This window comes from Aphidius gifuensis, linkage group LG4, assembly GCF_014905175.1.
Source record: "Aphidius gifuensis isolate YNYX2018 linkage group LG4, ASM1490517v1, whole genome shotgun sequence".
Lineage (NCBI taxonomy): Eukaryota > Metazoa > Arthropoda > Insecta > Hymenoptera > Braconidae > Aphidius > Aphidius gifuensis.
The window spans coordinates 6,556,898-6,584,649 of NC_057791.1; the positions used below are offsets into that span (position 1 = coordinate 6,556,898).

General features: G+C 25.8%; 1 protein-coding gene across 1 annotated transcript; it reads right to left on the reverse strand.

The window, feature by feature from the left end:
• Positions 1 to 20,491: 20,491 nt before the first annotated feature.
• On the reverse strand, positions 20,492 to 24,161 carry LOC122854943 (glycoprotein 3-alpha-L-fucosyltransferase A-like). Its single transcript, XM_044155980.1, has 6 exons — positions 24,031 to 24,161; positions 22,204 to 22,411; positions 21,743 to 21,937; positions 21,405 to 21,629; positions 20,904 to 21,322; positions 20,492 to 20,839 (listed from the first exon to the last, which is right to left on the reverse strand). The coding sequence occupies exons 2-6, from the start codon at positions 22,366 to 22,368 to the stop codon at positions 20,506 to 20,508; spliced, it is 1,338 nt and encodes a 445-aa protein (XP_044011915.1). The 5' UTR covers positions 22,369 to 22,411; positions 24,031 to 24,161; the 3' UTR covers positions 20,492 to 20,505.
• Between the last annotated feature and the right edge of the window lie 3,591 nt (positions 24,162 to 27,752).

The following is a 27,752-nucleotide window of genomic DNA, read 5'->3' on the forward strand; positions in this document are numbered from 1 at the left end:
TGCTTTCATAAATTACATCAGCTAAAAAAAACTTAAATTAGAATTTGCGACGTTAATTTAACGTAAAAATAAAATATAACAATTTGTTAAATTGTTCCTTGTCATTTTGTTTTAGAATTAAAATTAAAATTAAATCCAAAAAATATTTTTCCTGATAATATTCTGGTCAGAATCTGTTCAGGAAACCTTATGTTCAGGATACGTTCAGGTTTCCTGTTCCTTTTCTGAACAGGAAAACTGAATAAAAAAAATTAATTTATTTGATAAATTTTTCCTGATAGTATCCTGGTCAGAATCTGTTCAGGAAACCTTATTCAGGATACGTTCAGGTTTCCTGTTCCTTTCCTGAACAGGAAAACTGAATAAAAAAATTAATTTATTTGATAAATTTTTCCTGATAATATCCTGGTCAGAATCTGTTCAGGAAACCTTATTCAGGATACGTTCAGGTTTCCTATTCCTTTCCTAAACAGGAAAACTGAATAAAAAAAATTAATTTATTTGATAAATTTTTCCCGATAGTATCCTGGTCAGAATCTGTTCAGGAAACCTTATTCAGGATACGTTCAGGTTTTCTGTTCCTTTCCTGAACAGGAAAACTGAATAAAAAAAATTAATTTATTTGATAAATTTTTCCTGATAATATCCTGGTCAAAATCTGTTCAGGAAACCTTAATCAGGATACGTCAAGGTTTCCTGTTCTTTTCCTGAACAGGATTGGATAAGGTTACCTGACTTAAGGAAATCGTAAGGTGTCCTGACCAGGTTCGGGTCAGGAATGAGTCAGGTTCCCTGAATAAAGAATCCTGATCCGTTTCTGATCAGGGTTTGAGGTCAAATAGGGCATCCTGAAAATTTTTCCACTCGGGATACGATTATCGGGCTTAATTAATTAAAATATATTATTAGAGACATTTCCATCAGAAAATAAAATCACTGACTATAAAAATTATATTTTCATGGAAAAGTTAGTGTTATTATTTATATATACAGTATGTAGGTACATAATATTAAATTACTTTTTATATATTATTAATTAGCTCACCTGGTTTGTTTCATAATCATTTGAAAGTGTTAAAGTATTATTTAATTTAATATATTTATTTTGTATGAAAAAAATTAAAAAACACATGTAATCAAAATAAATAAATTAATGAATAAAAAATTTTCCACATAAACAAGTTTTTCTCTAGACAATATTTTTTATTATTATCATTTTAAAAAATTGAATTTTAATTTTTTCAGTTTTATAAAATTTTTTCTGTCTGCGAACCTTCCGAATTATATTATCAAAAGATGCATTCACTTGCAAGTGGTAAGCTCAATTCAATATCAGTATGTTTAACTGATGTTATTTTAATAATTTGACGAATATACTGGAATGTTTATTTCACATATAATAAAATATTACTAATGGTCAACTATGTAATTTACAAACTGATTGCATGAAAGGATAAAATCTGAAGAATTAGGAACTTTTCATTTGCATTTAGTTTATGTTGATGTGGTTGATAATAAATACACTATCAATCGAATGACACATAAACTCTTGGATAATAACCTGCAGCTCGATCTGTAAATACATACATATAGGTAAGAGTGTATAATTATGTAGAAAGATATTTCACAAGGAAATTTTTTACGATGCTACATTGAGTTTGAAATTCTTTTAGAGAATCTATGAATATTTTTTTATGTTTTATTTGGCAGTCGTAGCTATTCAAAATAATTTCGACTAAATGATTTTTAAGAACTGGCACTGATTCCACAAGTTTTATCGTATTATTTATCATCAAAGACTTTTCATCAACGATACGTTGAGCAACAACGGAATTCGATGTATTTTTGCAAGAATTTTCGATATCATTAATTTGATCAAAGTAAGTTGTATTAAGCTGAAATAAATAAAAAAAAAAAAATGATATTAAATTTAAATCAATAAATATTAAACGAAAAATAATACACAGATAAAATTGATGAATCAATATATAATTACTTTTTTTGATTCAAATCTACTTTCCATTGTGACTCCTGTTATTTCATCGTAATTGAATTCACATTCCTTCAAGTTATTTTCATATAAACGAATATTATCTTCTATCTTTTTCCATGATGTACTACAGTTCAGGTAAACGCTCTTATTCAAATTATCCACAGGATACTTATCTACCTTAAGAATTGTAGCTAGCTTTAGTGTATCTGACTTTTCTTTTTGAAAATAATCCATAACCAATTCCCAATTTTTTTTCATCCGATATATAATAATACAACTATTATTCTGTGGAATATTATAAATATAAATTATTAAATCAACAAGAAATATTATTAATTGATTAAATGTACAGATGAAGTTATATAAAGAAAATAAAAAAATACTACGTGTCTACTAACAAGAGTCCAGTTTTCTGGTAGTTCATATAATAACTGGCCTAAACTTTGACTTCTAGTTTCTACATCAAGTGCATCTTGGTTACTATAAAAACCACGAGAGACATTACAAATGTCTAATATAGAATTTGCATCAAACACGTTGTCATTTTCAGTACATCCAATTCTTTTACATTCTCCATTGTTGCACATATAATCAACATCATGGGAATCATTTCCACAAAGAGTCCCATCAATAACATTTCCAAGAATAATTGAATCATTTGATTCTTCAACTGCTTGACAAGTTAACTTACAAAGATTTTCAGTGTCTGTAATATTGAAATAAATAAAAAATATAGAGTATTACATGAGTAGAACACGTAAAGATCCATCGGAGAATTGCATTTGTAAAAAGAAAATTTTTGTTTTCACTTGACAAATATAAAACTTTGATGAATCCTTTAGCTATCTACCTGTGTATCGAAAGCACATATCTTGTTAAACGCTATTTAGTCTTTTTTAAATGCTAAAAATTATAATGAAAAATACCTTTTGGATCATAAACTGCAGTGAAGTTTGTGGTGTCATTATTTAATTTAGAACATTGTTGTTGTCTGTAAAATATAAAAATAATATACATAAATTCAAAGTCAATCATTAACTATGTTATATAGATATGTTCAACAATAATCAATAGAAACTAATTGAAAAATGATATACCTAAAGTCAACTGCCATTTTGGGACATGGCTTAACACTACAAATTTCGAAACGTACTTTTTTTCCAACACAATAATCTCCACCATATTCCGGTAGTGGATTATTACATTTTCGACTTGCTTTGACTATACCAATACCACAACTTCTAGAACAATTGCCAGTTGGTATCCATTGGCCCCAGCCTCCATGAATAGGCGTTAATTGAGTCTCTTCAATACAATCATTATCATAACACATTTTTCCAATACCACATGGAGTAAAATCAAACATTCCCCATCTTGATTTGTCAACGAAAGAGCCATTAGTTGAGCAACTCAACTCTTTGCATTCTGTTTTAATTATTAAAATGAATAATAATTTAAAAGAAAAAACAAAAAAACCACCAAGTCAAATAATTTAATGTATATAAATATATACGTACGATTATTTGAATCATGTAATGGACGATGTAAAGTAAAACCTGGACCCATCTCCATTTCACATTGCTTATCAGCTGAATAAACTTGACCCAAAAGTGATACTTTACTGAGATCAATGAATTTTTCGGGTTTTTTTAGAAGAGATGATAATGACGCACTATTATATTAAATAGAGTAATATTTATGAGTTAATTAATAAAACGAAAAATCGTTCATTCAGTAGAATCAAGTAAATAATGGAAAAAAAATTGGTACCTTTGAGCTAGTTGGTTTCGTGAACAGGTTGACCATATATAAGGCGGACTTGTACCATAGTTCATTATAAAGTGCATTTTATTCATTTCTATGCCTGAATAGCAAACACTTTCCATAAAGTCATGATCTATACCCAAACTATTCAAAAATAACATTAAATCAATTTGAAAAAGAAAACCAACAGTTAGAAAATCATAGATAATTTATAACGTCGTAATTTATTAAAATAAAACCAATACTTACGCATGACCAATTTCATGAGCTATTGTCGATATTGTGTCAGCACGAACATCCTGCACGATAATTTGATTGGGAAGAGTGCCGATCTCATTGGTTATGCCAATGATTCTACCGTCTTCCTCTCTTAAAAAATATAATTTTTTTTTTTTTTTATTCATAAACTGCTTTTTACTATATACTATATTTATAAGGACTTAATTTATTTAAAAATATTATTCATTTATTCAAAAAAATAATATTTTACCTTGTAAAAAGTATGGCTACATCATAATTATCAATCTTATCTTTCAGCCATTTTTCAAAACTCAATAGATGTATTTGAATATCATAATCGATATTCGACTCTGCGTCAGTACGTTCAAGATCCGTTTTCATCATACGAATATCTACCAAGACAATATTTATTGAAAAACCTAAAGAAGAATGTTTCAACATTTTTGAAGCCTGAAAAATCCATAGAAAAAATAAAATCACTTAATTTCATTATCATTAATAAATATTTAAATATAATTTACACATATATATAAAATTATAATTTTCACCTCTGCCATCAGCATTTTAATATATGATGTCACGTTTTCTTTATAAAAGTCAACCATCGATGGATCAACAAAAACAGCAGTTCTTACATAATAAGGAATGGAATAGAATTCTGTGGAAATCGAATTGATCGATGTTAAAGACAGTTTTCTAGTGACTGATGCATCACTCGAGTTTACAGTGAAGTTATATCCTGCAATTATTATATTGGGTATAAGTTATCTGATAATCATTGACTAATTCAAAATAAATGAATAAACTTACGATCATAATATTTGGTCAATAAAGAGTATTCACATTTTTCGTTTATGCAGACATGCAAATTGTCATCACTACAAGGTGTACCATCAAATACTGCTCCATAATAATCTTTTGAAGACTCAAGTTCAGCATCAATCAAACAATACAATCTGCATGGATGTTCTATGGAAATCAAATTGAAAAAATTAAATTATTATATTTAATCTCACACAGATATATATAGGTATTAATCACAATGAGAAATCAACAAATTACTTTCTGAATAGTATGATGTCATTAATGTACGGTTTTCAACATTGACTCGAGCACACTGTTGGTCCCTTAAAAAAAATTGGAATAATAATTAATATTGATGTTGGCAAAATAAATATTTAATATACTAAACATAAATTACCGTGTAATTGGCTTAAAGTCATCAGAAGTATTAGAACATTTATGATTATTACAAGTTTCATAACGTAAAATATTTCCAAATTGATTATTGAAACTTGTTGTATTACGAATTAATTTTTGATTACCACCACCACAATTTTCATCACATTCTTCTACTCTCCCAAGTGAAAAAAATATATTTATTGGAAATATAAAATAAATTTAATTTATATTTAAAATATATGTGAATTAAATTTGATTAATGTTTTAAAAAATATAAATTAAATTTAATTTACATGTAATTTGTATTTAATTCATATGTAATCTATATCTATACAAAAAGTAAATTTATTTCATATTTTTGAAAAATATAAAATAAATTTAAGTACATCAATTTTTGCAATGTCGAAAAAAATTTTAAAATAAATTTATTTTATGTTTTGAAAAATATAAATACATTTACTTACACATATAGATATAGATTACATATGAATTAAATGTAAATTAAATGTAAATTAAATTAAATTTATATTTTTTAAAACATTAATTAAATTTAATTCACATATATTTTAAATATAAATTAAATTTGTTTTATATTTCCAATAAATATATTTTTTTTACTAGGGCTTATCCATGGACTCCAGTTTGTTTTACACTTATTATAGTAACAATATGACCCAATGTCACATTTAATGCCATCTTGTATGACCCTAATTACTTCTCCCAACATCGATCCTGCTCTACAAAATACGAAGAATTCGCATTCTTTATATGAAAATAAAAAAAAAATAATATATTGATGTAAAAATTAAGATATACAAGATTTATTAACATTGAACTCACCTTCGAACTGATAACTAGAAATCTTATGACAAATTTCATTTTCATAAAACAATAATTCTTGACTGATATCAAACCATATGTCAAACGGTTTATTCAAACAACTATTTGTTTCATTACTGAAAATAAAAACAAAAAATATATAAATTACCTACATATTGAGAAATAAACATGTTTAATAATAATTATTTTATTATAACTGCATCTATATTATTTTATTGTAATATGATTCAAATCATAATAATATAACTTATATATTATCATGAGTCTTACGCAAAAAATGTGTTGATGGTGTTTTGAAAATAATCAGACGTTCCTTGATTTAAATCACCTTTCGATTCTTTATCTGTGTTAAATCTATGAAAATATTGTTAAAATTTATGAAATAAAAGTATATGTATGTATTTAAAGAATATTTGATAATCATTTTTTTTTACTTACAAGTCCCCAATCACATGATTAATGTTTGATGTTGTATTATCGCCCTCATCAACAACAACAGCGCATCCATTTGTTGAAGAACACATAGATCCTTCCAAAGAATATCTTTTTAAATCATCTCCGTATATATTTATTCTAAAAAAAAAAAAAACAATAATTATCCATTATCACTCATTTTTGTAAAATAATTATCATTTATGGAAATTTATACGTATAATGAAAAAAAATATCAACCTTGTCAAAAGCATTCCTACATGCAGATGTTGGGTATCATCAAAAATGGCATGCTCTTGTCTCTTCCATTGGCAAAAATTATTGAGAAATTCATCTCCATCTGAACTATTATTATTTGTAAAATCTTCTGTTACAAGTATGAGTGCTTTCAGAGATATATGAATTGAATGTTCGCTTGAAGAATGTTGGAACATTTCTGATGTCTTATCATCGTCATGGATAAATTTAAAGAAATAATTCAATAATTAATCGAGTTTTATTTAATTTAATAGTGATGATAAATTGATTACCTTATTTATTTGTGACATGACGTGTGTTGTTAAATTTTGCTTATAGTAATCGACAGTGGCACGGTCAACAAATACAGCAATATTTATTTGAGAAAAATTAGATGTTTGGTTATTGATTAGAGGTGTATTATCTGCAACTATTAAAATCAAAAGTTATTTTCAAATTTTTTTAGATGTTTTTTAATTATTTTTTCTTATTTTATTAGATAATAAAATACAAAGAACGTTGAAATAAAAATTAGCTCAATTGTTATCTATACGTGCAAGCGATAAAATTTCAATTTCGAATTACATTCTAAAGTAACAACTTGAGAAGAAAAAAACATACCCTTAAACACTTATAAGTGGAAAAAATATATTTAATTCATATTTAATTTATATTTAATGGAAATATAAATTAAATGTAATGGAAATACAGATTTGGGCATACTAAAATTAAATTTAGACAAAATTTAGAACGAATATAAATTAAATTTAAAATATGTACAAGTTTGGACATACTAAAATTAAACTTTTTCTAAATTTTTTCTTAATTTTTTTTTTATTTTTTTTAAATTTTTTTTAAATTTAATTCTAGTATGTTCAGAACTGTATATATTTTAAATTCAATTTATATTTTTTCTAAATCTTTTCTAAATTTTTTCTAAATTTAATTTTAGTATGCCCAAATCTGTGTATATTTTAAATTAAATTTATATTTTTTATAAATTTTTTCTAAGTGTTTTCTAAATATAAAGTAAATTTCCATTAAATATATTTTTTCCACTTATATATAAGTACATAAGCCACACCGGAAATAACTATATATTATATTTGTATTTGAAAGCCCAAACTTACCAGTTTCATTTCGACTCAATAAATCAGCTAAAATATTTGAGATAATGAATCCAAATAATATCACACTGATTAATGTGATCTCACACCAACTTTTCAACATTTTAGAACTATTAAATTTATTGATTTATTAACAAAATAAATTCTTATCAATTTTATATTCAACGAGGAAATAAGTGTTTTTGTAAAAACGCAATAAAACTGAATATATATTTATCAAATGTATTCAATATTGAAAGACTCGATGACTATATTATAAATGTGATTTTTTTTTTTTAATTTTGCAAATATTTTTTCCGTACTTCAAAATACCAAGAGGCGCGGTAGTGGTTCGAGTCAAGTATGAGAAAAAGAATGTATATTTATCAAAAAAAAAAAAATACAATAGAATACAAAAAACGTCGGAAATCGGAATATAATGTTCGATATATTTCTCGTTAAGGGAATTTATATCTGATAATTGTGATAGGATAAAAAATATTTAATAATCAAACACATTTGATATTTTACTTTTGACTGTTCAATTTTAATTAATAATTATTTTATTTATTTATTTTAACAATGTACTACTTATTTAATTATCAAGTTTTACAAAAGGCAAAAGCAAGTGACGAGAGAGATGTGGAGGCCACAAAATTACAAATGCAACCGATGAACAAAAATCAACTTAATCCTAATTTTCCTCGAATTTGCAAGGTCCGTTCACATAGCCAACACTGTAAGTTTGAGGAACCATGGCCGGCACGGCAGCTCAATACACTGTTTCAACATTTTACTTTTTGTTGTATATTTTCTTTTTTATTTTACTTTATTGTATTTTACATTTTTGTTAAATAAAATTTTGCCGGTTTTCTCTCTCTCCTCATTTATTTCTCCTTTCTATATGTAGAAACTTCAATTTTTAATTCACATTATTACCAAGTAATAAATTGTCAACTAAACATAAAAAATTAAAAATCTTTATTATATAACTCTATAATTTAATGAATTTAATTGTTCTGCATCATCAAAAAATAAAATTCTTTAACATAATTTAAAATGTATCATCGTTTCATGAATAAAATTTATAAAACATTGAATGAAATTATATTCGGATTGAAGTTTAATTATTGCAACATGACAAAATAGTACATGTGCAGTCAGAGAAGGATATGTTTAATGTTAACATATGCCATGTTTAAATGGGTGGTGGCTGATAAGTTTACATCAAAGATATATATATTAACATTAAACATACGTATCTTAATAGTTAATATGCGTATGTTAACTATTAAGATATCTGTAATTGACACAATTTGAAGGTTAGGCTGATAGTTGAAGACATTTACGTATGTAAATATGAAAATTGAATGTAAAATTAAGAATGAATTTACAAAAAAACAAAATTTAAATAAATTTATGACAACACGAGTACATATTATATTATATTACAATTAGAATAGTATCACAATATAATGTCAAAAAAAAAAGATAACAAGAAGTAGACTGGCGCATCAAAATATTTGGCCGCGTAAAGATACGTATGTTAACTATAAACATACGTATGTTAACAGTTAAGATATCTATGTTTATTGTTAATATATATATCTTAACATTAAACTTTTGTATGTTTAATGTAAACATATTGGTATGTTAACTGTTAACATATCCTTCTCTGAGTGTGTATATCTATACGCACCAAAAATACAAGAATTTCTATAAGAAAGAATTTTAAAAGCATAGACTAAAGCTTTGAACTAAAGTTGAGTGATTTCGAATGATAAAATAGGACTTAAAACATACCACGTGTATTCGATTGACTTTACAACTTTACAAAATTTTATTTTCATTGAAATTGATTATTTTTTATATTGTTCAATTGTAAAAAATTATTCAAATAATATATATTTTTTATTTAACAATATATATTTATTGAATTAATTTATTTTAAATTTTATTATTTATTTTTTTTTTTTATGTAGCTCCAAAAGAATCAGCTGGATATTGGGAAACGATAAATGCTGTTAAAAAAAAAAACTTTATGGTATTCTACAGTTCCATTAACAATTATCGTTGGTTACTGTACATATAAAATTAAAACGAATCCTAGATTTTGGGAAAATTTAGACATATTTTTTGCAGTTGATGATAAAAACCTAAAGTATTCTATAATTCCATCAAAAATTATTATACATCTAGTGTATTATTTGATGATGGTGAAATACGATATACGAATACAAACACGAGGAGATAATATACAGTGAGTCAGATATTATAATCAATAATTTTTTGAACAATCGACTTTGATTATTTGAATTATTTAATAAATATTCTATTAAGTTGATAATATTAACCTAATTTATGAAAGTTGATCATTTATTTATATACATCATTTTTTATTATTATATTACAGTCTCATGAACGATAACACACGTAATTTAATAATTAGAGAAGAGCTGGATACAAACATACAAGAACCATTTCCAAAAAAAAAAACCTATACCAATAAAAATTGGTAAATTTAATGGATTGCTTGATAATGGTAAATTAACATTAAAAAACAGAAGACGGCGATACAACGTAAGTTGAATATTAATCAATAATTTCTTGAAGAATAATTAATTTATTTTTTTAATAACTTTTTAATAATAAATTTACAGATTTACTTTTTATCACACAGTGTGCCTTGAAGTCAAAAAATCATCTGAAACTTTACGAAATGAAATAGCTGCTAACAAAAAAGACGAATCTGAAATAGCACCATCGAAAGTTGGTATATTTAATGTATTAGCTAGTGAAATAACATTAAAAACATCGAAAGGTGAAAAAAAGTAAGTTGATTTTTAATCAATAATTTTGAAAGATTTTTTTTCATTATTAATTTTATTCATTTGATAAATTTATTATTAATTAACGCATTGATTATTAATAATACTATTTTTATTCTACAAGTGGACGAACATAAACGTCGATCGTTCTGCCCCTGAAGTCTACAGTACGAATTTACCATCGTATTACGACACGTTTCCAATAATTGGAAATTTTAGTTTTTTATCTCACAGTAAAGTAGGAATACAAGCAGACGAAAGTGATGAAGTGTAAGTTGAATATTAAACTATAGTTTTAAACCTTTTTTTTTTATTATTAGATTTATATCTATTATCAGTTTTAATAATATTATTTATTTGAATTCATTCAAACAGGAAAATTCAAACATTTCAAAAACTATAACCCAAGTGAAAAAAATATATTTATTGGAAATATAAAACAAATTTAATTTATATTTAAAATATATGTGAATTAAATTTAATTAATGTTTTAAAAAATATAAATTAAATTTAATTTACATTTAATTCATATGTAATCTATATCTATACAAAAAGTAAATGTATTTTATATTTTTTCAAAACATAAAATAAATTTACTTAAAATTTTCGAATTTTAAAATTTGAATGTACTTCAATTTAATTTATATTTTTCAAAAATATGAAATAAATTTACTTTTATTATAGATATAGATTACATATGAATTAAATATAAATTACATGTAAATTAAATTTAATTAAAATTTTTTAAAACATTAATCAAATTTAATTCACATATATTTTAAATATAAATTAAATTTATTTTATATTTCCAATAAATATATTTTTTTCACTTATTAATAAGTTTTGAAATGTTGAAAATATAGTGTTAGATCACAATGATCAGTGTTATTATTTAGGCTCTTTAGATCTCAAATATTTTAGCTGATTCATCGAGTCGAAATACAACTGGTGAACTTGAGCTTTGCAACAAATAAAATAAACATATTTTAAGCTATTTTTTACACTTATCTATTTTTGGGGCTGAGATTTTATACAATGTATAATCAATGTATAAACCAAAAGCTTCAGATATAATAAACAATCAAAAAACAAAAAAAAGTCATGAAATGTAATAACAATGTCAACATATTTGCATATATTCTACTAAAATATTATAACGTAAAGCAAATGAAATAATTATAAACCACGTATTTTATAAATGATTATTAATAAAGACATGTTTTTTTTTTTTTGTTTTATTACTTGTAATTTAAATAAAAATTGAAGTTTTTACATACAGAAAGGAGAAGTAAGTGAGGAAAGAGAGAAAACTGGCAAAATTTTATTTTACAAGAATGTAAAATACAATAAAGTAAAATAGAAAATAAAATATGCAACATAAAGTGAAATGTTGAGACAGTGTATTAAGCTACCGTGCCTAATCTTTTGACGGCACGAGCCGATGCCGGCAATGGTTCCTCGAACTTACAGTGTTGGCTAATGGCTATGTGAGCAGACCTTGCAAATTCAAGGAAAATTAGGATTAGGCCGCTGACCTCGAACTTAACATTGTCCTGAGCGAATAACATAAAATAAAATAATAAATTCAAACACATTTTGAAAAGTTTTCCCTGGCTCACACCAACTTGGTTACCCGGACCTTGTTGTGTAGTATTTGCAATTTTGTGGCCTCGACATCTCTCTCGTCACTTGCCTTTGCTAAGTAGCACTTATTTCCTCCTTCCTAGTTAATACTGAAGTGACTAAATCAATAAATTTAATAGTTCTAAAATGTTGAAAAGTTGGTGTGAGATCACATTAATCAGTGTGATATTATTTGGATTCATTATCTCAAATATTTTAGCTGACTTATTGAGTCAAAATGAAACTGGTAAGTTTGGACTTTCAAATACAAATATAATATATAGTTATTTCTGGTCTGGCTTAGTAATTATATATAAAAAAAAAATTCATAAAATTACAATAACAATGAATTCAACACATTCACAGCATAATTGCATATATATTCGAAAAATAAAATATTATACATATAAAGTAAAGCAAATAGTTTCATGTATATAATACAATTTCGATCGATGTATTTATAAGTGTTCAAGGGTATGTTTTTTTCTTCTCAAGTTGTTACTTTAGAATGTAATTCGAAATTGAAATTTTATCGCTTGCACGTATAGATAACAATTGAGCTAATTTTTATTTCGACGTTCTTTGTATTTTATTATCTAATAAAATAAGAAAAAATAATTAAAAAACATCTAAAAAAATTTAAAAATTACTTTTGATTTTAATAGTTGCAGATAATACACCTCTAATCAATAACCAAACATCTAATTTTTCTCAAATAAATATTGCTGTATTTGTTGACCGTGCCACTGTCGATTACTATAAGCAAAATTTAACAACACACGTTATGTCACAAATAAATAAGGTAATCAATTTATCATCATTATTAAATTAAATAAAACTCGATTAATTATTGAATTATTTCTTTAAATTTATCCATGACGATGATAAGACATCAGAAATGTTCCAACATTCTTCAAGCGAACATTCAATTCATATATCTCTGAAAGCACTCATACTTGTAACAGAAGATTTTACAAATAATAATAGTTCAGATGGAGATGAATTTCTCAATAATTTTTGCCAATGGAAAAGACAAAAGCATGCCATTTTTTATGATACTTATCATGTAGGAATACTTTTGACAAGGTTGATATTTTTTTCATTATATAAACTTTCATAATTAATAAATGATCATTGCTTTACAAAAATGAGTGATAATGGATAATTATTGTTTTTTTTTTTAGAATAAATATATACGGAGATGATGTAAAAAGATATTCTTTGGAAGGATCTATGTGTTCTTCAACAAATGGATGCGCTGTTGTTGTTGATGACGGCGATAATACAACATCAAACATTAATCATGTGATTGGTGACTTGTAAATAAAAAAAAATGTTTATAAAATATTCTTCAAATACATACATATACTTTTATTTTATAAATTTTAACAATATTTTTATAGATTGAACACAGTTAGAAAATCAAAAGGTGGTTTAAATCGAGGAACGTCTAATTATTTTCGAAATGTCATCAACACATTTTTTGCGTAAGAGTCATGATAAATTATAGTTTTATTATGATTTAAATCATATTACAATAGAATAATATGGATGCATGTTTATTTTTCAATTTTTAAATAATTTATATATTTTGTTTTTATTATCAGTAATGAAGCAAATAGTTGTTCGAATAAATCATTTGATGAATGGTTTGATATCAGTCAAGAATTATTGTTTTATAAAAATGAAATATGTCAAAAGATGTTCGGGCTTGATTTTTCAATCAGTTATCAGTTAAAAGGTGAGTTTAATGTTAATAAATCTTGTATATCTTAATTTTTATATTAATCTATTATTTTTTTTCATTTTCATATTCAGAATGCGAATTCTTCATAATTTGTTCAGCAGAATCGATACCGGGAAAAATAATTAGGATCATACAAGATGGCATTAGATGTGACATTGGGTCATATTGTTACTATAGAAAGTGTAAAGCAAACTGGAGTCCATGGATGAGAGTAGAAGAATGTGATGAAAATTGTGGTGGTGGTAATCAAAAATTAATTCGTAATACTACAAGTTTCAATAATCAATTTGGAAATATTTTACGTTATGAAACTTGTAATAATCATAAATGTTCTAATACTTCTGATGACTTTAAGCCAATTACACGGTAATTTATGTTTAGTATATTAAATATTTATTTTGCCAACGTCAATATTAATTATTATTCCAATTTTTTTTTAAGGGACCAACAGTGTGCTCGAGTCAATGTTGAAAACCGTACATTAATGACATCATACTATTCAGAAAGTAATTTGTTTATTTCTGATTCTAATGAAAACCTACATCTGTGTGTGATCAAATATAATAATTTAATTTTTCAATTTGATTTCCATAGAACATCCATGCAGATTGTATTGTTTGATTGATGCTGAACTTGAGTCTTCACAAGATTATTATGGAGCAGTAATTGATGGTACACCTTGTAGTGATGACAATTTGCATGTCTGCATAAATGGGAAATGTGAATACTCTTCATTGACCAAATATTATGATCGTAAGTTTATTCATTTCATCATTTATTTTGAATTAGTCAAAATTAATATATATTTACTGTTTTCAATAACTTATACCTCGACATAATTATTGCAGGATATAACTTCACGGTAAATTCGAGTGATGCATCAATCACTAGAAAACTGTCTTTGACATCAAAGAATTCGATTTCCACAGAATTCTATTCCATTCCTTATTATGTAAGAACTGCTGTTTTTGTTGATCCATCGATGGTTGACTTTTATGAAGAAAACGTGACATTATATATTGAAATGTCAATGGCAGAGGTAAAAATTATATATAAATTTTATATATGTGTAAATTTTATTTGAGTATTTATTGATAATGAAACTAAGTGATTTTATTTTTTCTATGAATTTTTTAGGCTTCAAAAATGTTGAAACATTCTTCTTTGGGTTTTTCAATAAACATTGTCTTGGTAGATATTCGTATGATGAAAACGGATCTTGAACGTACTGAGTGGTTTGTCGATTATGATATTCAAATACATCTATTGAGTTTAAAAAAATGGCTGAAAGATGAGATTGATAATTATGATGTAGCCATACTTTTTACAAGGTAAAATATTGATTTATTAAATAAATAACATTTTTCCATAAATTAAGTCTTTATAAATATAGTATACATGTATAGTAGAATGCAGTTTATGAATAAAAAACAAAAAAAAAATTATATTTTTTTAGAGAGGAAGACGGTAGAATCGTTGGCATCACCAATGAGATCGGCCATCTTCCCAATCAAATTATCGTGCGGGATGATCGTGCTGACACAATATCGACAATAGCTCATGAAATTGGTCATGCGTAAGTATCGGTTTTATTTTAATAAATTACGATGTTATAAATTATCTATAATTTTCTAACTGTTGATTTTCTTTTTCAAATTGATTTATTATTGTTTTTGAATAGTTTGGGTATGCATCATGACTTTATGGAAAGTGTTTGCAATTCAGGCATGAAAATGAATAAAATGCACTTTATAATGAACTATGGTACAAGTCCGCCTTATATATGGTCAACCTGTTCACAAAACCAACTAGCTCAAAGGTACCAATTTTTTTCCATTATTTACTTGATTCTACTGAATGAACGATTTGTCGTTTAATAATTAATTCATAAATATTACTCTATTTAATATAATAGTGCGTCATTATCATCTCTTCTAAAAAAACCCGAAAAATTCATTGATCTCAGTAAAGTATCACTTTTGGGCCAAGTTTATTCAGCTGATAAGCAATGTGAAATGGAGATGGGTCCAGGTTTTACTTTACATCTTCCATTAAATGATTCAATTAATCGTACGTATATCTTCAGATACATCAAACTGATATTCAAAATCATCCAACTTGGTGATTTTCTTGTTTTTTTTTTAAATTGATATAACTTTTTATTTAACAGAATGCGAAAAGTTTACTTGCTCAGACGGCCTTTCCGTTCAAAAATCAAGGTGGGGAATGTTTGATTTTACTCCATGTGGTATTGGAAAAATGTGTTATGATAATGATTGTATTGAAGAGACTCAATTAACGCCTATTCATGGAGGCTGGGGCCAATGGATACCAACTGGCAATTGTTCTAGAAGTTGTGGTATTGGTATAGTCAAAGCAAGTCGAAAATGTAATAATCCACTACCGGAATATGGTGGAGATTATTGTGTTGGAAAAAAAGTACGTTTCGAAATTTGTAGTGTCAAGCCATGTCCCAAAATGGCAGTTGACTTTAGGTATATCATTTTTCAATTAGTTTCTATTGATTATTGTTGAACATATCTATATAACATAGTTAATGATTGACTTTGAATTTATGTATATTATTTTTATATTTTACAGACAACAACAATGTTCTAAATTAAATAATGACACCACAAACTTCACTGCAGTTTATGATCCAAAAGGTATTTTTCATTATAATTTTTAGCATTTAAAAAAGACTAAATTAACAAGATCTGTGCTTCCGATACACAGGTAGATAGCTAAAGGATTCATCAGAGTTTTATATTTGTCAAGTGAAAACAAAAATTTTCTTTTTACAAATGCAATTCTCCAATGGATCTTTGCGTATTCTACTCACGTAATACTCTATATTTTTTATTTCATTTTAATATTACAGACACTGAAAATCTTTGTAAGTTAACTTGTCAAGCAGTTGCAGAATCAAATGATTCAATTATTCTTGGAAATGTTATTGATGGGACTCTTTGTGGAAATGATTCCCAAGATATTGATTATATGTGCAACAATGGAGAATGTAAAAAAATTGGGTGTACTGAAAATGACAACGTGTTTGATGCAAATTCTATATTAGACATTTGTAATGTCTCTCGTGGTTTTTATAGTAACCAAGATGCACTTGATGTAGAAACTAGAAGTCAAAGTTTAGGCCAGTTATTATATGAACTACCAGAAAACTGGACTCTTGTTAGTAGACACGTAGTATTTTTTTATTTTCTTTATATAACTTCATCTGTACATTTAATCAATTAATAACATTTCTTGTTGATTTAATAATTTATATTTATAATATTCCACAGAATAATAGTTGTATTATTATATATCGGATGAAAAAAAATTGGGAATTGGTTATGGATTATTTTCAAAAAGAAAAGTCAGATACACTAAAGCTATCTACATTTCTTAAGGTAGATAAGTATCCTGTGGATAATTTAAATAAGAGCGTTTACCTGAACTGTAGTACATCATGGAAAAAGATAGAAGATAATATTCGTTTATATGAAAATAACTTGAAGGAATGTGAATTCAATTACGATGAAATAACAGGAGTCACAATGGAAAGTAGATTTGAATCAAAAAAAGTAATTATATATTGATTTATCAATTTTATCTGTGTATTATTTTTCGTTTAATATTTATTGATTTAAATTTAATATCATTTTTTTTTTTTTATTTATTTCAGCTTAATACAACTTACTTTGATCAAATTAATGATCTTGAAAATTCTTGCAAAAATACATCGAATTCCGTTGTCGCTCAACGTATCGTTGATGAAAAGTCTTTGATGATAAATAATACGATAAAACTTGTGCAATCAGTGCCAGTTCTTAAAAATGATTTACTCGAAATTATTTTGAATAGCTACGACTGCCAAATAAAACATAGAAAAATATTCAAAGATTCTCTAAAAGAATTTCAAACTCAATGTAGCATCGTAAAAAATTTCCTTGTGAAATATCTTTCTTCATAATTATACACTCTTACCTATATGTATGTATTTACAGATCGAGCTGCAGGTTATTATCCAAGGGTTTATGTGTCATTCGATTGATAGTGTATTTATTATCAACCACATCAACATAAACTAAATGCAAATAAAAAGTTCCTAATTCTTCAGATTTCAACCTTTCATGCAATCAGTTTGTAAATTACATAGTTGACTATTAGTAATTTTTCATTATATGTGAAATAAACATTCCAGTATGTTTGTCAAATTATCAAAATAATATCAGTTAAATATACTGATATTGAATTGAGCTTACCACTTGCACGTGAATGCATCTTTTGATAATATAATTCAGAAGGTTCGGAGACAGAAAATATTTTATAAAACTTTAAAAATCAAAATTCAATTTTTTAAAATGATAATAATAAAAAATTAGAGAAAAACTTGTTAATGTGGAAAATTTTTTATTTATTAATTTATTTATTTTGATTACATGTGTTATTAATTTTTTTTATACAAAAGATACAATGTAGATGTGGTTATTGTATTTGATGCCCTTGTCGTCTTTACATTATTTTCATTTTTTTTTTCATAACTCTTCGTCATTAATTCCCATATTTTCATATAAATCAAGTTAAAAACAGTTTATACTCATTAAATCTTTTAAGCGTTATAGAAAATAAACAGCTTGACGATTTAAAAAAAGTAACAAGAAAAGAGAAAAAAAATCGTCTTAAATTTTTTTTAGTTAATAATAAATAACCTAATTGTGAAAACTGGAGACCAGATGATTATTGTATTTGATAAACTCTTTGTCAATTATTTTTAGATTTTTATTTAATCAATCCTGGAGGAAATATTTCTCCGAATTTTTTGGCTTTCGGAGAAACTTCTCCGATCGCTCAGAAACTTCTACGATTAACCGAGAAAATTCCCAACGTATAATTTTTCAAATTCATCTTAAACTGCATCGTAATTATCAAAATAGTCTGAAAACAATTAAAAAAAAAAAATCATTATTTGTTACTAATATTTTAATATAAGATACAGTTCAAAGCATACAGTGTACTCATGAGAAAACCAAAAAATAAGCGATACTTGTTGGCACTCGTCTTTTCATATAGCATATATACTGTCATTTTTTTTTTACTCGTCGCATATAAATATTATTTATATTCTTATTAAACTCACCAAGTCAGGCAAGGTTTTATATTTTTCTATTTTACGTGTGCACCTTTAGTAGAGGATAATAATTGACTGATAACCGTACTCGGAGGTGTATTGAACATTCTGGATAGCAACGTCTATGTATATCGTACATATACGTCACCGAAAATTAATATATAAAATTAATAAATAGACTTACATACACTGTATACGCATTTAGCAATAAATATCATTTTATTAATTAATATCATTATCACAATTTTACAAATATAATTTAAGATAATCAATTGATCTGAATAATGATAATAAAAATAATAATTTAATAACCACTTGTTCATCTAATTACAACACCATTTGAAATAGATAAATACACCAACTTGAAAAACAATTATATATTTTAAATTATCAACAGTTTCACCAGTTATTATTAGTAGTTTTTGAACTCTCATTATATTAATTATTAAGATATTGTTTACATTTTTTTGTGTTTCAATATTATTATCAAAATTAAGTGTTTTCTAGCCAGAAGAAAAAAATGATTGACTCGCTTGTAAACTTTACACAAATTGAGTGTACAAATTTATAAAATAATCTAAATAATTAATATAAAAATACAAATAAATATTTAAATAAATGGTTACATTTTTTTTTTAAATGACACTAACTAGTTCTTTAATTTTCGTATCATAGTTTCGTATCATAGCAACAATTCAAAGTATGCTCCCATCGATAATTAAATTAGACTTGTAACTCATACCATGCAATCTGTGCTTGACTAAATTATTAAATATTTAATTAACAACTAATTGCACAAGTATAATAAAATAATCAATGATTTTAAGGTATAACTTACTAAATTGCATTTCATTATTGATACATTTATTGATACCATGCATTAGTTAAAAATACTTTCAATGCAGCGAACAAACATTGGTCGAGATGCATATTTTTCATGATCTTCATGAATTCTAAAACCTGTTAAATGATAAGAATATTTTTCATTTAATTATTCATTTATTTATTCATATTTTCATACATATTATTAACCAACTATTTATTTATTCAGTCATTTATTTATTTATATATTTTTTTATTCACTCAGTCATTCTATTTTCTATTTAGCTATAGCTATTTACTTTTTTATTTACATAAAATTCCATCCAATTTAAATTTAAAATAGCTCAAAAGTTTGCTCCTAATATATTTTAAATAACATTTACTGATTAATTAATTAGTTTAACAAATAAATTAATTAAAATACATAAGAAATTAATAAAATTATTTTTTCACTCAAAATTTAAATATTTAATTTGTAAATATCTTATTTAAAATAATTTTGAAAAATAAGTATTTAAACTTCAGAGATAACACATGTTGTGTTAGTCAAATATTAGTGACTATGTTATTCGTTTTGATTTTTCCCGCCATGATTTCAACGTACAAATATTATCTCCACGCCACCATTCGTTAATATCATTGTAATATTTTGATGGATAGTGGTCGTGTATCATTGCACATAATCTGCACCAGAAGTATGTGTTTATAAATTCACCAGTTCCTTTCCATTTGAAATATGAGTTGTATAAATCATCATCTTGATCAAGATGATGAAGCCAAGTGGCAAGTTCTTTCGCTGATGTAAACTCATCAACGTGTATATATGACTTATAAGGTGCACTTTTTTCATAATCTTCTTGACGTGCTCCCATGACAATTGGTAACACATTGTGTCTGTAATTACATTTGAATAAATTAATCAATGACTAAAAATATTTGTCAAACAAAAAAAACTTACCCAAGCCCATTGACAAAAAACTTTTCAGTTATATAATCTTGACAATTTGAATTTTCAAATGCAAGATAAAATTTGTAATCATTATCTAACATTTGAAAGCATTTATGTGTTTTTGAACAATGTAAATTGCCACAAGCACCGTAAATATCAACTTGAATATATTTTGATAATTCTCGAGCATACGACATACGTTCATTTCGTGCGTGGCAGTTTGATACAAACCAAGCCACTTTCTTAGTTTTATTACTAGCATAGTTGAAGGTTTGTGATAATTGTTTAACATTCGAATCATAGTATTGCCATTTTTCATATGGTGCAACGATATCACTGTCACGTCTGTATGTTGCTGTCCAATTGACAATAGCATTTTCAATTGGTTGTGTATGATAAGGAGATTCAAGAAAATATAATGCCCAAACCTGTAACAATTTTCTTTTTCATTATTTAAATTCATTAAATTTCATGATTTTGATAACTGATATATTTTTGATTCTTTCTTACTTGATTAGGTGGTCTATGACCTACATGTGTAACATAGTCCTTAAATAGTATTAAATCTGCGTTTTCTGGATCATCTCTTGTAATCACGCATGTGCTGATCGGACAGCTCTGCTGTATGAATAAATCGCTACCAGTTTTTGCCTCGTCCATACCATGTGGAATCATAATCTTCTTCGGATGATGTTCAGCAAACGTCTTATTGTAACCTGATGGCATGTACATTAACTGAAAGTAGATTGAATAATTTATTATAAGCATAATTGATTCTCATATCCACGTCGATAAAGTCGATACTCCACGAAATCTTTGAAACCGTTTTGTTTTGTCAATTGTCATACCTGATTCATGATTCTATCATCATCAGAATCATCATCAGGCCACAGATGATTTTGTCTTCTCTCTTTCGTTTCAACCTTTGGTGCAGGCAATGGTTGACGTAAACCACCTTTCATAAACCATGGTTTTTGTGATAGATCTAATATTTTCACGACAGAATTGTTGATCAAGCCTGTTGTTTTACTTGAATTCAGTACCTGGGAAAATGAAGAACGAAATTCAAAAAATAAAATTTCCTATCTAATTTCATTGATATAATTATTTATACCTGGGGAAAAAAGGTTTTCATAAAATTATAGATCAATGTATATATGATTATATATTGTCAATTCCTGTGTATAATTTGATATATAAGTTATATATTATACACTATATATATTTTGGTAAAATTTAGATATTTAACGTACGTGACAGTTTCTGAGCTGTTCTGAAAAATTTACTTGAATATCAAAATATACTATACCTTTTTCAATTCAGAATTCACGTGTGAAAGTTGCGGTTGTTCTGGTTCGAGTTCGAGGGAATGCCAGAATCCTTTTTGATGTACATTCATCACTAACAGAATCATACATGTCGCACATGTCATGTAAATAAAACACTTCTTGGCTGACAAACGAGGTATGCCCATATCACGTGCTTGAAGGTTTCTTTTTATTTTTAGTTTTTGCAATCTGAAAAAGAATAATGAAAAGGGCTGATTAGAGTTACTTACGAACGATTGAGTTCAAAATTTTTATCATAATTGTAAGGCAAAAACGTGGCTCACTTTATATGTATCACGAATATTTAGATTTTTCAATAAATAAAATGATCTCAAAAAATATTTTACTGTGCCTACAACGATTAGAATATTATTTTTTAATTTTTCAAAATAATATTTTATTTTTCAAGGGTTTTTTTTTTTCGATCCCAGCCTTTTAGTAAGGTGAAACTTGGACTCGACTCGATCCCTCGTGGAAATAATTTGCCAAAAGTAGACAATATTTGACATAATTAGAAATGAAACTGGCCGGACTTCTCAATTAACAACAAACTGATTTTGACCAAGTTGTCTATGCTTAGTATGTCATAGGCAACTATAATCTATATTTCATGGTATATCCTGGACAAGTAAACTTGAAAGTAAATAACAAATAATTTTATTTATTTACCCTGATAGGATTCTGGTCAGGATTAAATCACGTAAACTATTACTTACTTAGTTTTGTCTTAAACACAAACACTTGAAACAAATATAAATTTTTTTAATACTTTAACTCGCACGTTAAATATTACATGATGATTTTCTGGTCAGGTTTGGACCAGGTTGCTCAATTTAGGCTGTGCTAAGGTATCTTACCCTTATACCCGAATAAACGACAAAATAATTCCGTCGTTGAATTGAAAAACAACTTGTTCACGAAAGACACTGTGCAGTTGAAAAACAAATTTTTTGGTCAACTCCCTTATTTAAATATGTCAATGACAAAAATAATAACAAATATATTTACTGTTCAGTAATAGAACATTAGAATTATTATTTAAAAATAATCAAGTAAATATTAAACTCACTAAGTCAGGCAGGAAATTTTCTATTTTTATATTTTATGTATAACGAATAACGATAAAAAATAATAAACATAAAATAAAAGATAAGCCGGCATTGTATATCAGTAATTTACCCATTATTTTAAATATTATTATTTTTTTATTATTATAAAACGAATGTATTTTAGATCTTAAATTGCTACCTTTTGTTTTTTTTTTTTTTTTTCTATAAATCGAAATATTTTTTTTTAATCAATTTTGCCAACAATACCGTTGTTCCTTAAGCACCAATATCTAAATACATGGAAATCTAATTTCTTTTGAATAATAAATACAAAATATAAACTTGGTCTTGTTTTTTTCTTTTGATAATAAATGCAACAGTCATTATCCAACAACTAGTTGCACTTTAATAATCGTATATTATCCATTAATTACTTTATACTAATTAATTAATAATTATTAATTTTTATTATCCATAAATTAAACTATTTTTTTACGAAACGATGTGGAGGTGATGATATCTAATTAAGTATAAACGAAAGAAAATCTTGTTTCTTAAAATCAATTAAATATTTTTTCTTGACATTTATTTTATTAAATGGGATGCAAGATTTCACATATTAAAAAAAAAAAACTACACTGTAATTACTTAGCAAGACATGTATGTAAAATTCGAATAGTTTAAAAATTGATATTAAGAAAACTGAAGTTTTAATAGCAGGGTATTTACAAGAACAAATATATATAAATTTTGACTTACCAACTCAGCAGAGAGAGTAATTACTAATTAGTAACTAAATACAAAATTATATTTATATTGTTGATATGTATTGGTCAATTAAAATTTGTTTTGCAGATCCAACTTTTACAACGTCAGTAACTCTACTAATATCATTGGAACTGTCCTCACAAAAACTGTCATTATTTTTTTTTGTCATAAATATTATTCATATTCTTTAAACTCACCAAGTCGGGTGAGGGTTTTTCCATTTTTATATTTTACGTTTATGATAAAAAAATAAATAAAAAAAACCGAGAGATAAGTGTTTTTTATATTGGAAGATAAATATTGTATAACAAAATATTAGTCTGATATTTTTATTTATTTTTTTTTGTTTTGATGATAAATGCAACAGTTGTCATCCAACAACTAATTCGCACATTGATGATCACATATTATCTATTAATTACTTCATACTGGGTAATCATTAATTATCAATTTTTATTATCCATAAATTAAACTATTTTTTGACGATACGATATTATTAAGACGATATATCGGCTATATCGTCGATATGACATTAATATTTTCATAACAAATATTACCAAAAACTATCAGTTAAAATTATAAAATAAAATAAATTAAGTAAACAAAAGGAAATTCTATTTATTAAAACTAATAAATTCTATTCCCTCAGCATACTATTGCTATCATTATTTTTTTGTTAAAAACTCACAAGCGAGGTGACGTTATCTATTTTTATATTTTACGTACGATAAAAATAAAAAAATTAAAAAAAACCAAGAGATAAGGGTCATTTTATATTCGTAATATAAAATTCTTTTCCTCAATATTATTAGTATTAATATAATTTTTTATTGTTTTTTTGACGTCATGGAATTTTTCCGTTTTTGTTTTTTTTTTTTTATATTTTGAAATAGTATGCAAGATTTCACATGATAATGCAAAATTCAAGTTTTACATATTTCTTGATAAGTAATCAGAATGTAATTTTTTTTTATTTCAAATTATGTGAATTCTTTTATACTATTTTATAAAAAAAGTGAGAAAAAAAAATAATTTATTGATGGAATAGAATTTTCTTGAACACACTCAATTCTTTGAATTCAGATCATTTTATAATTTTAATTGATAATTTTCAATAACATTCGTCTTGACCAATAACCATATCGTATCATCTAATCGTTAGGTTTCGCATGGGATTATTTTTGCGATTCGAGAGTTATTCCTATCCGGGTTTTCTTTGATTCGAATATTTCCCTTTCAAATATAATGATTATTAATTTTATTTTTTTCAATTTTTTTATTACGGTAAAAAAGTTATCTATTTGGGAATATAAGGCGTTTTCAAATATGAATTAAATTTAGAATATGTACAAGTTTGGACATACTAAAATTAAACTTTTTCTTAATTTTTTCTTTATTTTTTCTAAATTTTATTTTAGTATGTTCAAAACTGTATATTTATTTATTTATTTATTTATTTATTTATTAATTTGCATAAGCCCAGTAGTATTGCTACCAAGATATAGGGCTACAGGTGGTAATACAGTACAAGTTAAATCAATTGGTTACATTATATTAAATTAAATTAAATTAAATTGCGTTAAATTAAGATAACGCTACAAAGAGCATTATATTATTAATAAAGAAAAATTAACAATTAGTTTAGTAGTTAATTGGAGAATACATGATTAATACATAGTTGGAATGAATAATACATAATTTGCAGTTCTAGTTAATTTTGGCTGATGTTAAATACAATTCATATCAAATGTAATTATTAATTAATTTTTTTACTCTTTAGATTTGCATTTTGTTATATTTTAGAATTATTATAATTATAATTTTTTAATAGATACGCGAAGACATTCAGCAACAAATTGAGGTGAAATTGATTTTAGACGTAGTATATTATTAAACAAAAGTGTATTTCTACAAATAGAATTAGTTGACTCCACCATACGTGAGACAGGAGATGATGAGATGGACCTAGCTTGAGTTGAAGACATGAAAAAAGGAGATATAGTACGCAAATTAGTTACCATTGTGTTGAGACGAACATTATCGAGTATACCACTGCAATCAATGGAACCCTGGAGTAGTTTTATAAAATAAACAACAAGTGCAACAGTAGGTCTAAAAGTTAAAGACTGCATGTCAGTCATCTCAAGTAGAATCTCATCATCTGTACCACGTGGTGGGTATTTGCCAGTTGTTTTATATATTAAGTATTTTAAGAAATTACGATAGACTTTGTTAAGCAGTTTGTGTTGTTTTTTGTTACGAAGTGAATTGATAATTGAGGGCACAACGTCAAAATCCTATTATTTTTAATTTTTAATAAAAATAAATGAATTTATTTGTACGTGATGCACATTGTTTTTCACAGTGCTTGCCTTTATTTTAACATTGTTACCATGTGAAAATTCATGTGTGCCCCGTGCGTATAAATTTTTTTATTTTGACGTAAAATCACGTGAATTTCAATGATTCAAACTATGAAAATCACTCGGATGTTCTCTCGTAAAAATAAAGAACTTTTACCGTGAATATCACAGAAACCTTCTCTCAGTATACTGAAAAAATTTAGTTCTGCTACAAATCACGAGACTGAATAAAAATCGATAATAATAAATGAATATTTAATATGAACATTATTTATAACTATTAAAAAAAGAAATACTTAATTCCGGGTTAAATTGTTTTTTATGTAAGGGGGGAGGGGGGTGCTGAACACAATGTCCTGATTTGGCGTTCGATGCATGTGGTAACCCTAATTTCAAATGACACTATAATAATAAAGATGTTGGTATGTTCTTGAATCATGCATGCACATTTGTAATGCTATTTATATTAATTAATCATTGATTGATAATTTTTATGATATATAAATTAACCTATTTTTTTTAATTGAATTGAGATGTTTCTTCATCAAAAAGAATTGTTTAATTATCAATAACTCGTTACCAATTATTCGTCACTTATATTAATAGAAACAAATAAAAATTCCAGTGAGATTGACTTTTATCTTACTTACACATATATTCTCTCTCTCTCGTGTAGGAATTGCCAAGGCTCACAACACGGCCAAGGATTGTCCCAATAATGGCACTAATGCTCTGCAGCCAATTGTGTGCCATCCATGAACTAATGCTTGGCTGACTCTTGGCTGGTTCTTTGCTTACCAAGACTGAAGACCATTGATTGAAGAAGAGCTGGCCAGCTCTTTTCAAGCCAGCCAGTGATTTTTCGGATCAGCAACACTAATTATTTTTCATTCTTTCGACATATATTGATATACAGGTAGCTGCTGTTAAGTAATTTAATATTGTTCAATAATATAATAAAACAGCTACTCACTTTTGGAATCTACAAACTTCAACTTGCTCTTGTGATTGGAAAACTCATCGGGTTATTAGAAAGCACAATCTTGAATATATTTGATATAGTATCTATTAGATTTTTTACTTTGGCATATATTATTATAACTTATTATTATATATATATATATATTATTATATTATTTAACTAATTTATAAGGCTTCTTGTTATTCAGTCAAATTAAAATTAAAAAACAATAAATTAAAAATTTTGTCGTTTTAATTTTTTCATCTGCATCAAAACATCTCGAGGTCGTTAATCCGGTTTTCGTTTATTTTCATACGTTACCAAGAAACTTTACAAATCTATACATATATATTATTTATTAATGGAAATTTCACTTTACTGAATATAAT

Excerpts from the sequence above, each read along its gene's own strand:
- LOC122854943 (XM_044155980.1), bottom strand. The coding sequence starts at position 22,368 with ATGGGCATACCTCGTTTGTCAGCCAAGAAGTGTTTTATTTACATGACA. Across the intron at positions 21,323-21,404 it reads GTCATAGACCACCTAATCAA|GTTTGGGCATTATATTTTCT; the intron begins GTAAGAAAGAAT and ends AAATTGTTACAG. Across the intron at positions 20,840-20,903 it reads TTTTTTGTCAATGGGCTTGG|ACACAATGTGTTACCAATTG; the intron begins GTAAGTTTTTTT and ends ATGTAATTACAG.